General features: G+C 37.2%; 1 protein-coding gene across 1 annotated transcript in view; it reads left to right on the top strand.

The window, feature by feature from the left end:
* Positions 1 to 10,357: 10,357 nt before the first annotated feature.
* Positions 10,358 to 12,617, top strand: part of PTPRR (protein tyrosine phosphatase, receptor type R) — a 285,083-nt gene continuing 282,823 nt past the window's right edge. The window contains exon 1 of the mRNA XM_025403508.1: positions 10,358 to 10,874. Coding sequence (XP_025259293.1) covers positions 10,817 to 10,874 — 58 coding nt within the window. The 5' untranslated portion in view covers positions 10,358 to 10,816. The remainder of the gene's footprint in view (positions 10,875 to 12,617) is intronic.

The following is a 12,617-nucleotide window of genomic DNA, read 5'->3' as shown; positions in this document are numbered from 1 at the left end:
AAATTAAGAACTATTAATCAAAACACATAATAAAACAAAAAATACAATGACAGAAGATTTTAGCAACATAAATGGAAATTAAAAGTTTGGTATCTAAATTCTAGAATATATAACTTCCAAAAACTAACTAGAAAAGCGAAAACAAAACAGTGAAAATAGGCAAAAGATATAAAAAGGAATTTTACAGAATAGGAAATGCTAATATCTATTTAACATTTATAAACATGCCTTCATTACTAGCCCCCATAAAGAGACATTTTAAAAATAAGATACCATTTTATATGCATTAAGTTTGCAAAGTAATTAGAAAGTCTTAATATTTATAAGTGGGTAAAGCTATATGGTACTCTTCTACATTGTTTAGAATACAAACTGGTACTGAGACTATATAGGGCAATGTAGAGGTTTGTGTTTAAGGTAATGATAGTTATAGCCCATGAGGAAACAATTTAGCTTTTAAGTGCGTATCTTAGAGAAACTCTGTTAAATATGCTTGGAAAACATGCAAAAATGTATTAAAATAAAAAATACCATTTGTAATAGCGACAAAAGTAGAAACAATTGAGTTTTATGGAACATAATTCTAGTTAGTAAATTTTAAAATTAAAGAAGTACTGCGTATTGTTTACGGATACCCACAATAAAATTTAAAGATATGATTAGGAATGATAAACTACAAAATCATAATAGTTGTTACATTCAGATGGTAAGAGAATAGGGGTGAGAGGGTAGCTGTATCATTAGGTTTCTTGTTTGTTTTTAAATTTGAAAAAAATGATCCAGCAATCCCACTACTGGGTATCTATCCAGAGGAAAAGCCATTATACAAAAAAGGTATTTGCACATGCATGTTTATAGCAGCACAATTCACCATTGCAAAAATGTGGAACCAACCGAAATGCCCATCAATCAACAAGTGAATAAAGAAACTGATATATATCTCTCTATATATATATGTATCTATCAATTATATATATATATCAATTATATATATATATGGATGTAATTGTAAGTCATCTACATTTTACCTAAAGTAACAAAATAGTAATTCTAAGTAGACTGTGAAAGAGGTATACATATTTCACTCCCTAGGACAACCACTAAAGAAACGATACAAAGAGATCATATATAGCCGAAAAGTCAATACATTTTTTAAAAAATTAAGAACTGTTAATCAAACCACATAATAAAACAAAAAGTACAATGACAGAAGATTTTAGCAATATAAATGGAAATTAAAAGTTTAGTTTCTAAATTCTAGAATATGTAACTTCCAAAAACTAACTAGAAAAATGAAAACAGTGAAAATAGTCAAAAGATATAAAAAGGAAATTCCCTCATATATATCATATATATAGATAGATAGATTTCCCACTACTGGTAGATACCCAGTATCTACTCGACCATAAAAAGAAATGAATTAATGGCATTTGTGGCAACCTGGATGGTATTGGAGACTATTATTCTAAGTGAAGTAACTCAGGAATGGAAAACCAAACATAGTATTTCTCATTCATATGCAGAAGCTAAGGTATGGGGATGCAAAGACATCAGAATGACATAATGGACTTCGGTGACTCACTGGGAAAGGGTAGGAAGAGGTGAAGGTAAAAGACTACAAATAGGGTTCAGTGTATACTGCTTGGGTGATGGATGCACCAAAATCTCAAAAATCACCACTAAAGAACTTACGTAACCAAATACCACCTGTTCCCCAAAAACCTAGAGAAATAAAAAATATTTTTAAAAAGATGAGAAGCAAAGAAAAAAAAATTCTAAACATAAAAGAAATAGTACAATTACTTTTAACTCTTGTTTATACAATTCATGTTATAGTACTTTTTACACAATGGTATCTGTTGTAATTATATCAGTGTTAGTCAATTGAGTTATCCAGGGATGATGAAAAAGACAAATGAAGACTCCTTATTCAAACCCTGCTTTTAGCCGTCATTCTTAAAATAGACAGGTTCGTGATTGGAAGGCACACATTTAGATTATCCTTAATTTGCTGGGGATTGAGGTATGACTCAGAATCCCTGATGTTCCCTTCCTGATGCCTGCCTTTTACACTTTAGATAATTTCTTTTAATGGGGTGATGGTTTAACCAGAGCCAGATTAGAACTGCCACGTTGGAAATATATTATAAATATGTAATAATTTTGATTATGTAGTACGGTAAGTGAGCATTATCTGAATGTCTTTCCTTGCTCTCCTGAAGCAATTCATCTGAATTGAGGAAGAGCTCAAAAAAATAAGAAGCCAATGATAGAATGCTATGGCACGATGCTCTGCAACAATTAAAAATATGATTGTGAACAAACTTTAATGACATGGAATTGTATCTCACAGTATTATTAAGTAAATAAATAGTTTCCAAATTCATAGCATGATCCCAATGATGATGTTAAAACTAACAATAATTATAGATACGTGCATGCAAAGACACACACATTCCCAAGATGAGGGTAGAAGAAAACCAGCTACGCCAAAGCGTTGACTGTATTTATCACCAGTTGGTAGAATCCACAGATCACATTCTATTTTGTTTTTTCTCTATTGTCTATTGTGCAGTAGACACAATATGACAAAATTCTGTAATTTAGAATGTTCAATTTCATTCTGAAGAGAATTAATTTAGATGAAGGAAAACTTCAGAAATATCATCCTGGTTTTTGCCTACTTTCTAGAAATAGTGAGGTAAAATTGGACTTCTATATATTATGTTTGTGACTGATTCAAATAAAATTTCATTTTATTTCCAGTTTTGGAGCTGAATTTGGTTTTGAAGGGAGTTCATTTTCTAATCTCTATGATATAAACCTAATATATGATTTTAGTTTAAGTTTGGAAGTCAAATTTGAGGGTAGATATCTTTCCTAAAGAAAAGTACTTCCAAGATTAGAGGTTCCAAATGACACCTTTGTAAGAGAAATGGTTTATATTTTCTATTTGTATTAACAATAAAGTAGTATTTTGATGGGCACCTATCATATTAAATTGAATAAAAAAGGAATTTTATTTAAAAATAAAATGAAGCTACCTTCTATTTCATCCAAAAATAATAAAGTATCAAAATGATTTACTTAAGCCATCCTAAAAAACCAGGAATTTGTCAAACCGTTTTCCTCCAGAATTTGGACAATAACTAACCAAATATTCTGAAGTCATTTGCCACACAGGAGGCCGAGAAAACAAAAATGCTTGCTAGGGCATTTTTCTCATTCTTTTCCTGCTTATATTTCTTTCTTTCTTTTCTTTTCTTTTTTTTTTTTTTTTTTTTTAAGACAGAGTCTCACTCTGTCACCAAGGCTGGAGTGCAGTGGTATGATCTCAGCTCACTGCAACCTCTGCCTCCCAGATTCAAGCGATTCTCCTGCCTCAGTCTCCCAGGTAGCTGGGATTATAGGCACATGCCACCACACCTGGCTAATTTTTGTATTTTTAGTAGAGACAGTTTCACCCTGTTGGCTAGCCTGGTCTCAAACTCCGGACCTCAGGTGATCCATCCGCCTCGACCTCCCAAAGTGCTGGGATTACAGGTGTGAGCCACCGCACCCAGTCTCATTTCCTACTTATGTTTCTCATTCATATTATGTTTGCTTGACTTTTTGCTAGTGGTTTTAGTATAAGGGCAGCTCACAAAGTTTTCCTTTGTTTCTCAAAATGAATAAAATATAAAAAAATGCACCCACATTTCTAAATCAATAAGGTGTTTATTTTACACCAAAAAACATGGAATAAAGAGCAGATTTCTTAGTTGGTACATTAGTTGGCTTTGGACAGTCCCAATTTCTGAATCTTGTTAACAGTTTTGCTATCTCACAGTTGTATTTGAAATCAGTGAAACATGAATCAATGAAAACCTCTGGTGTAAAAATATTCATTTAAACTAATTTGGCAATCTGCCAACTGGATTTCTCTTTATATATTTTATATATTTACAGACATGCTGAAAATTATTTCTAATACTGTGGGGGTTTTTTTCAGATTGGTTAAAATATCTATGGAATCTTGAGAGTCTTTGCTGTAGCTATTCCCTCTGTCTGGGAAGTTCTTTAACCAGGTATCTGCTCAGCTAATTTCAACTTCCAAGTCCTTGCTCAATGCTCACTTTCTCTACTTAAAGACCCTACTTAATTCTGCAAACTCCTTGCACTCATATTCTTCCCCCTACCCCACCCCCAACTGCCTAATCCCTCTTACTTTGATCTACTTTTTGTGTTTCTCATCACAGTCAACAATTTCCATCATACTATATAATTTACTTATTTCTTATATTTACTATTAAAGGTACATTTATTTCACTTACAATTTAAGCTAAAGCAAAAATGTTTGTCTATTTTGTTCAACAATATATCCCAAGTACTTAATACACTTCCTGGTGCATCATAGGTACTCAATATATAGTTTAATTATTTGAAATCAAACAACATATCAATGAAATGTCAGCAGATAATGCCACTGTTTTTGGAATATATGCGTTATAGTACATCCTACCGTAACGTGACTTCAAATGACTTGACTTCACTGAACATAGGCACCAGTGTTTCCCTATCACATATGGTTTCTGATGAATGAGTTGAATTTAAGACCATAAACAACTGCTTCATTGTCTGGGTGTATTAGGGGTTGTGTTATAGTCAATGGACATTTTTAGTAAGATTTCCTCTAACTCTTCATGTTATAGAGGTGCAGGTGTCTAACAAGAAAAAAAAATTCCTTCTGAAATGCTTTGCAACCCCAAACTATATACTAATAAACAACCCCATTCTCTATTATAGACATCCAGCAGCAAGAATGAGGGAAAGAAATAAGTATTTTTAAAACGTTTAAACTTTTATTTATTTATTTATTATTTTGAGATGGAGTCTTGCTCTGTTGCCCAGGATGGAATGTAATGGTGCTATCTCGGCTTACTGCAACCTCCGCCTCCTGGGTTCAATGGATTCTCCCACCTCAGCCTCCCAAGTAGCTGGGATTACAGGCATCCACCATCATGCCCGGCTAATTTTTGAATTTTCATAGAGACAGGATTTCACCATGTTGGCCAGGTCAGGCCAAGTTTTGGACTCATAACCTCAGGTAATCCGCCCACCTCGGACTCCCAAAATGCTGGGATTACAGGTGTGAGCTACTGCGCTCAGCCTTAAACTTTTAGTTTTAAAGAATGAAGAGTCAGTGAGGGAGGCATTAAGGCCTATATTTGGGTGATGTTCTTTTAAATCATCTTGTAGTTATGTGAGAAAATAAGGTACAGAAATGAGAGCAAGATTAAATGATCTAATCAACCCATAGTTAAAATCCCAGGATATTCTTAGTGTCCCAGGCTATTGTGTGAATAAGTTGTTCCCAAGTGGCCTCATTCAAGGAAATCTAAAAGAATGGCCAAGGATTGCAGAAAATGTATTTGAATGCTCAAAGTACATAGTCTAAGCCATAACAGAGGGCTGTCACATCTGTGTACTGCTCAGGATGATGGATGGTATAAGTGTAGCCTGATTAGTGTCTTGGGATAAACAGAGAGCTAATGCAGGACAGTCAGAGGTTTGTAAATAAATCTATTACTGACATCTTAGATGAATCTGACCTTTGCAGTGCCAGAATAGATGACAATATAATACATCGGTGCCAAGGGCTAGCTCCAAGGAAACTTTGTTCTCCATTTTGAATAAAATTTTAATGATGAACCAATAGCAGAAGTATAGGTATCTATAGCCTTTCTGCTTTTGGTATTTTGTGTTTTACTACAACAGCATAATTCACATATGCACAGAAAAGTTTATCTGCCTTGTTTTAGGTACCTAATTTTTTCCCTTAGGATACATATTGCTGCCTTCGTGTGTGTGTATCAAATGCTTTAAGTGGAAAAATGTAACAAAAGTGCAACTGTGTTAAGTTATAAAATGTAATATTGTTATCCATCTTGAAGTCTGTGTCTTGGGATAAGAACACTGTTTTCAATTTAAGTATTAAAATAAGTTCTGTCATTAAGCAGAGATGTTGTACAATACAGCCGATAACAGCATAGTGCTGGGGTCACCCTACTGAGTTCTAATCCCAACTTCACCACTTACCAACTGGATGGCTATAGGCAAATTACTAGCTTCATTGAGCTTCAGTTTTCTCCTCTATTACCAAAAAAAAAAATACTTCACAGAACTCTTGTGACAGTTCAATGTGATAATATGTATTTTTGGAATTATAGTGCTTTTCCTCCCCTATTCTTATTGCCCCCTTGCTATTTCATTGTTTTCTTCACTGTATGCTTATGCAAAAGGGTAGATCGTTCTTCTTGTTATGGTTGGAAAAATACTAAAAAAAAAAAATGTAAATTTATATACCTGAACATGATATTTTCATCTGTGAATTTCCAATTCATTCCTTTTCAACCTGAGCCATTCCACTATGAACATAGCTTAATTCAAATCAGTTATTTACTTTGTAAAAAGAAATCATTTTTCTTCTTTTCTCCTCTTATAAAAGATAGCTCTCAGACAAAAGGATATAGACTTTGGGATTGATAAAGTGATGGCATAAAAGATGGGAAAGGGCAAGCACAGAACAAATCTTAATGAGGTGTTGATCACTGTTACCTATTGTTCCCTTACATGTTCAGAAGTTCCTTGAATCCATTTTGTTGCTTTATATCTCTGCCACTGGCTCACACAATTCCATGGCCTTTCTCTTTATGTAGAGCAGTCAGAACCTACTTATCCAGCCAGACTCAGTTGATTTCCTGTTGCCCACCAGTTTCTTGCCTGCTGCCCATCCCCTCCTCTGCTCCACCCTCCAAAGAAGAAATCATTTCCTTCATTATTCTCCATTCCCTCTGAAGCGTCTTTCTAACACAGTTCCTCTAAGCATGATTTTAATTGCTGTCTTTGTTCACTAGATGGTAGGGCCCAGAGTCGACTGCCACAAACGTGTCTCTCATTCTCCTGGCGATAATCTCCTATGAGTGTTCCTCACCACAGAGCTTTACTGTGGGGTCAGGTATCTTCTGCCCAGCCCTGATCTAATCATCTAGTTCTAGTGAGCCACCTACAACTGAGTGTGTGTGTGCGTGTGCGTGCATGTGTATGTGTTATTAGAGGTAGTGTAATATAGTAGTTTGGTATCAAATTATCAGAGGTACATCTTAATTCTATCAATTTACTTTTTAACTGATTACTTACTACTTGATTTTGGGCAAGTTACTTCTCCATGCCTCAACTGTCTTATCTCTAAAATGAGATCATTATAGTATCCTCTTGTAGAAATATGATAATGTTTAAATAGGGCATCTAAATGCTTAGAATAGAGCCTGGCACACAGGAAGCACAATGTTAGCCATAATTATACTTAAATAATAGTAACCTAAATAAGTTAAGTAGGAGATCCTTGCAATCAATGGATCTGATTTCTCAATTTAAAGTGTCTTAAGGAAAGATGACTGACATGAATAATTTTCACCCACTTATAGAGAAGTAAATATGGATGCTCATAATGATCAAATCCATTTTGAGGGCAGGCTCTGAAAGGCTTCTTTCTTGCGTAAATTTTCTCCAAGACTCACCTCATAAGGAAAAGAAATGATGCATCTTATGTGGAGGAAAAGTCCATATGATATTTTTAATTTATCTTGTCAAATGTAAACGATTCTTTTCTGACATAGCTCTGTAGGCCACTACTAATTTTTATGGTTCTCTGATAGTAATTTCCATGCTTCTTTGAATTACAACTAACTTTTAAAAACTCTGATGCAGTATTTTAACGAAGCTTTTATTCCAAAACACCAAGTCACCTTTAGTATTAGATCACAGTTAAGGAAAAACAGCACCTGTCGACTCAGAATATTTCTGAATGAGTTAAGTGGTTGACTTTTTCACTAATTGGCTAATTCACTCATTGCTGTTTGGCTTCATGAACAGCAATGAGTGAATTAGCCAATTAGTGAAAAAGTGAATTGAAGCCATTACAAGTATGATATTAGATTGACTCACATAGGCATATGACCTTTTTTGTTACTTTATCATTTTTAAGTAAATTAATAATGAATGTCTAGTCACCAAAATTACAGTCCACTCAGGGTTATTTTTACCATGCTGAACTAACTATTCTAATGATATATCCGGCCAAATTGGAAATTGGAAAATTTTGCTGCTAAAGGAATTTTCATGCGTAGTTTAATAATCCAGCTACCTGTAGCCCTGGGCAAAATACATTGCCAGCAGGATGCTTTTTGGCAAAGTCATAGTCAATTATAATAATGGAAATTGTAAATGCCCCACCAATAAATGTTGGAATTATCTGTGGAAAAGGAAAGGGTTCAGAACATTACTGCAGCATTACCATAAGTAAGTACATTTTATTCTTGGAGACCTATGTAAGTTTGATAGTTATTTTAGGAAACAAGAAAATAAGAATAATAGACCTATTGCAAGTGGGATACAATTATTTTTCCCTAACCTCCAGCCCTGCAGCAGTTCTAGTACCAGATGTTAGACGAGAAGAGTTACTCTTCTAAGCTTTACAGACTGCTAAATAAATTATCTCAAAGTTTGATTCAGTAAGAATTTCAAAGAGTTAATTGTCAGTATTGAACTTTATCAACTATTATTTTCATTCATTTTTGAGTATCTATTTTGCATGAGGCATTGCTCTAGGGAGTTGGGAATGTATCAGTGAATAAAATCATCAAAGTTCTTCACCGTTGGAGTTCAAATTCCATTTTGGGGGAGTAAGGAAATAGATACTAAACAATGGATTTTATAAGTAATTATTTTGGTTTGTTAGAAAGTGATATGTAAGTAGAAAAGTAAAATGGAGGACAGTGAATCAGGAATAGGAGAAGAGGTTGCAGCTTAGAGTGGTTTGGGGTGAAATGATAGTGCCACAGAAATGGAGTGTGCCACACGCATGGGGGAGTAGGGGGTACAGCACTTGCTAGAGAGGGACTGCATATGTCTCTATTTTCAGCAGAGAAGGCCTGTCAAGTTATTAAAAATACATCTCATTGTCTCCCTCTTCCACTTGTTGGAGTGCTTCCTGGCCTTGCTCTCAGAGCTGAAGCTGACATAAATCATAAAAGATATAAATGGTACCGTCTGGGCTTTCTGATCTTGCAAGGTCCCACCTAATTTAAGCTCTGGTGAATAGCCTATTTCCCATTAGTTGTCTCAATTCACAGAGGATGGAGAAAGAAAGCACTGAATGAGATGTGCAGCTCAACTCGGTGAGCACTCGTTAGCCCCAATTATTTGGCTAGGACAACTTTATTCAATTTAATGGAATCCAAAATTCAGCAGTTCTTATGGAGCCTTCAATGTGCTGTAAAACAAACCACAGATAAATGAACTGTCTGAAAGAATAACATGAGGCACTGCTAAACAAGTGTTATGGAAGAGAAAGATCACTGTAATCTAGAGTTAGCTAGAGTTAGGGCTTTCTGGAAAAGTGAGACCAACATTACACCTTCGAAAACTCTAGTGTGGTGGTGGTGCAAGTGGAGGAAAATAGGAAAGAGGCAACAACATCCATGAAGACACAGAGGCAGAAAGGGCAGTGGCCCTGGGATAGTTAAAAGAGAGAAGTCTAGCTGAGGGACTTCTTGACTTGACTAGCGGCAATGAGCCATGACTAATAACGCTTTCCACACTCCAAAGACTTAGATGGGGGGATAAAAAAACCATCTACATTAGGCAGACTGTGGTAGCACCCCAGACCCACAGAGCTGGGCCGGATGAGCCCCGGCACTGAAGTGATCTATTATCTTTCACCATAAAGAGTAAAAGGGAAACTAAAGATAATTACCTCCATGAAACAAAAAGGTACCTTCTTTTGCTTCAATCACATGGATATATTCTACTAGTCTAAATGTATCGTCTCACTTCTTTCTGTCACACTCTGAGGACTTGAGTCAGAAGAAAGTTTAAATACAGGGATTGAGCTGGAAAGAGTGGAAAGAGAAGCAAAGAGGGGGAAGCTGTAGGAAGGACGAAGGCGCTCGCGAGATATATGGTTACGCTTACACCAAGCAAGCTGCCTTGGGAACGCTTTCCCCAAGCAGCCAGAATGCTTAGTAGTGGAAGACACCTCTATTCCTGTAGGCGAGTCCTGGGAAGCTGGTCAATCTGCAAACGCCAATTCTAGGCAGTGAGCTCGGTCCACTTGTAAATCAAGATTTGGGGAAAGAGTAGGGTGGGTGGCATGGTTGACGCTGTCATCAGCTCCCCCCTCTGGCTTCTCTGGTCATACCCCCATCTACTCTCACTCAGCTACACCCCACCCTCGGATTTTTGATGGACGCTGGGTCCCTAGTAACCACAGCAAGCGCCTCCCCCGCACTTCCCCCTTCCCCCACCCCTCACCACCACCACCCCAGCGATGGAGCCTACTCTGCTCCAAGCCGCCGCTAAGACCCGGAGAAGCGGAATTTCACTTTGAAACTCCCGTGCCTCGTGAGGGCCGGCGCTGGGCATGCTCAGTAGCCGCGGCGCTGCTGCTGGGCTGCTGGGCTGGCGCGGAGTCCACCCTGCCGTCTCCGCCTTGGCTTCTGGGCGCCCAGAAGGCCAGGCATTTGCCGCCTCTGAGCGCTTCTGTTCCCCTTGCCCGCAACCTCCTACTCTTCTTCCTCTCTCCCTCTCTTAGGGAGGTTGAAGCCGGTGCTGGTTTGTGTCGGCGCCACAGACTGACTGCTCTGCAAACCCCAGCCGAGGACCTGCGAACGAATCCCGGAGACTAGAAGACCCTTGGCGGTGGCTCTTTCTAATAGTACTTTACCTGAAGAGGGGTCGTGGTGGAGTTTCTCCTCCACCTCTCAATGCAAACACTATGTGGAGAGCAGTCGGCTTCCCTGCGCTGTGCCTGCTCCTTAATCTTCACACTGCAGGTAAGGGGTTGCCAGGCGTAGAGCCGGAGCTGTGCATGAGATGGGCAACTGCACATGCTTAAGGACTCTAGGAAAAGCTTGCCTTGCGAAGAAAGCCTTTCTAAAAAGGTAAAGCAGGACAGTACCTGACAGGAAAGGGGTGAGGGAGTCGTGCACCTGTTGGAAAACTGAGGCCGAAAACTTAAGCTAAAATTAGATCTTGATTTTTCTTTACCTTACACGAAACTAGTGAACATTTTCAATATGAATGCAGGTTTGCTCCCCGCTTCGCCTCCCCTCCGTCTAGATTCCCTGCTCTTGTTTCTAGGCTATGCACTTAACTGTCAATTTTTCAGGAGAGGGACAAGACATTCTGCTGGATGTAAGCTTTTCTACTGCAGCGGCTACATTCTTAAGGTCTCTTGGTCTAGCGAGCGCCCATAGGAAGGCATTGGCTGTAACCTGATGGACCACATCTCCGCCCAAAAGATCGAAATACATGGTTCACATTAGTGATGCTGCTCCAGGCTCCTTTGGCCCCTGCTCTTGTCACTCGAATTTTCTAAACCAATAAGAGGAAGGAAAGGTTTCAAATAGAATCCTCTTGTCTCTTTCAGCACCATGGCTAGCGTCCGCTGGCACTAAAAAATAAATAAAAATAAAAATTACAGTTCAAACCCTGGGATAGGCACTGTCCCTAGGACAGATTTGATAAGGTGTAACCAAGAGTAACAGTGAGACTGCTCCCAAATATAAATAGATTTGAGGCACCAGAATCAATGTCAAGTATCGTGTGGAAGCAAACCTGGGGAAGTACCTGAGAGATATTATATGTGGTGTCCCTGCTTTTTGGATACATAGCACCTCTATTTTATGCAGAGGACTTGCTGGGCTGAATTCCTTATCATTGTCACATACACATGAACCGAAATAAAATGTGGCAGAGATATTTTAGAAACCCTAATGTGACAGCAGTTGTCCATGCAGCAGTCCTGTAACAACCAGAGACTAGGCATTTTCCCTGAGTGTGCTTCTCATCCAATCACACATATCCATTCATTCCTTCAACCAACATTTGCTGAGCGTATACTATGTTCTAGGGGTAATGAGTAAAAATAATTGTTTGAAATTACAATCCTTGCGGTATCTTTTTTTAAAAGAGTGGGTGAATTTTATTCTCTGTGTACAATAGTGGCAGTGAAATATGGTTCTTTCTTATTCCAGCTAATGCTATTATTTAAATGTATCATGAATCTTTTGAGCAAATAATGCATAGGGTTATTAAAGCTATTATTAAATACACATGTTAATTGTTATAATTATGATGTTATATTGTGGGGTTTTCAATAGTTCTTTGGTACATTTTGAAAACCAGAAAATAGCTATGACTTGATTATTAAATTATTTGCAAACAGCTGTAGTGAGTTCTTTCATTACCACATACAATTCTTCAATGCTGAAATGTGGGACAAAAACATACACATTGGGTTGAGTTTTATTTATAGTATTGCTTAATAATAGACTGATACAAACATTCATTACAGAAAAATCTCAATTCTTACTAAGTTAGCAATGATTTAGTTGGTCTGCCAACAATAGCAGTGTAGTCATTTTTTTCAAAACTAACATATAAAAAAGTTTAAAGATAACATTTAATACACCTTGAGTAATTATATCTTAAAAGTTATAAATAAACTTAAGCATGTGAAAAACATGTCTTAATTTACTGTAGATGAATATTTGGGATGAGAAAAATAGAGGACT

This window comes from Theropithecus gelada, chromosome 11 (genome assembly GCF_003255815.1).
Source record: "Theropithecus gelada isolate Dixy chromosome 11, Tgel_1.0, whole genome shotgun sequence".
NCBI classification, from domain to species: domain Eukaryota; kingdom Metazoa; phylum Chordata; class Mammalia; order Primates; family Cercopithecidae; genus Theropithecus; species Theropithecus gelada.
This window is presented reverse-complemented; position numbering and strand designations above follow the sequence as displayed.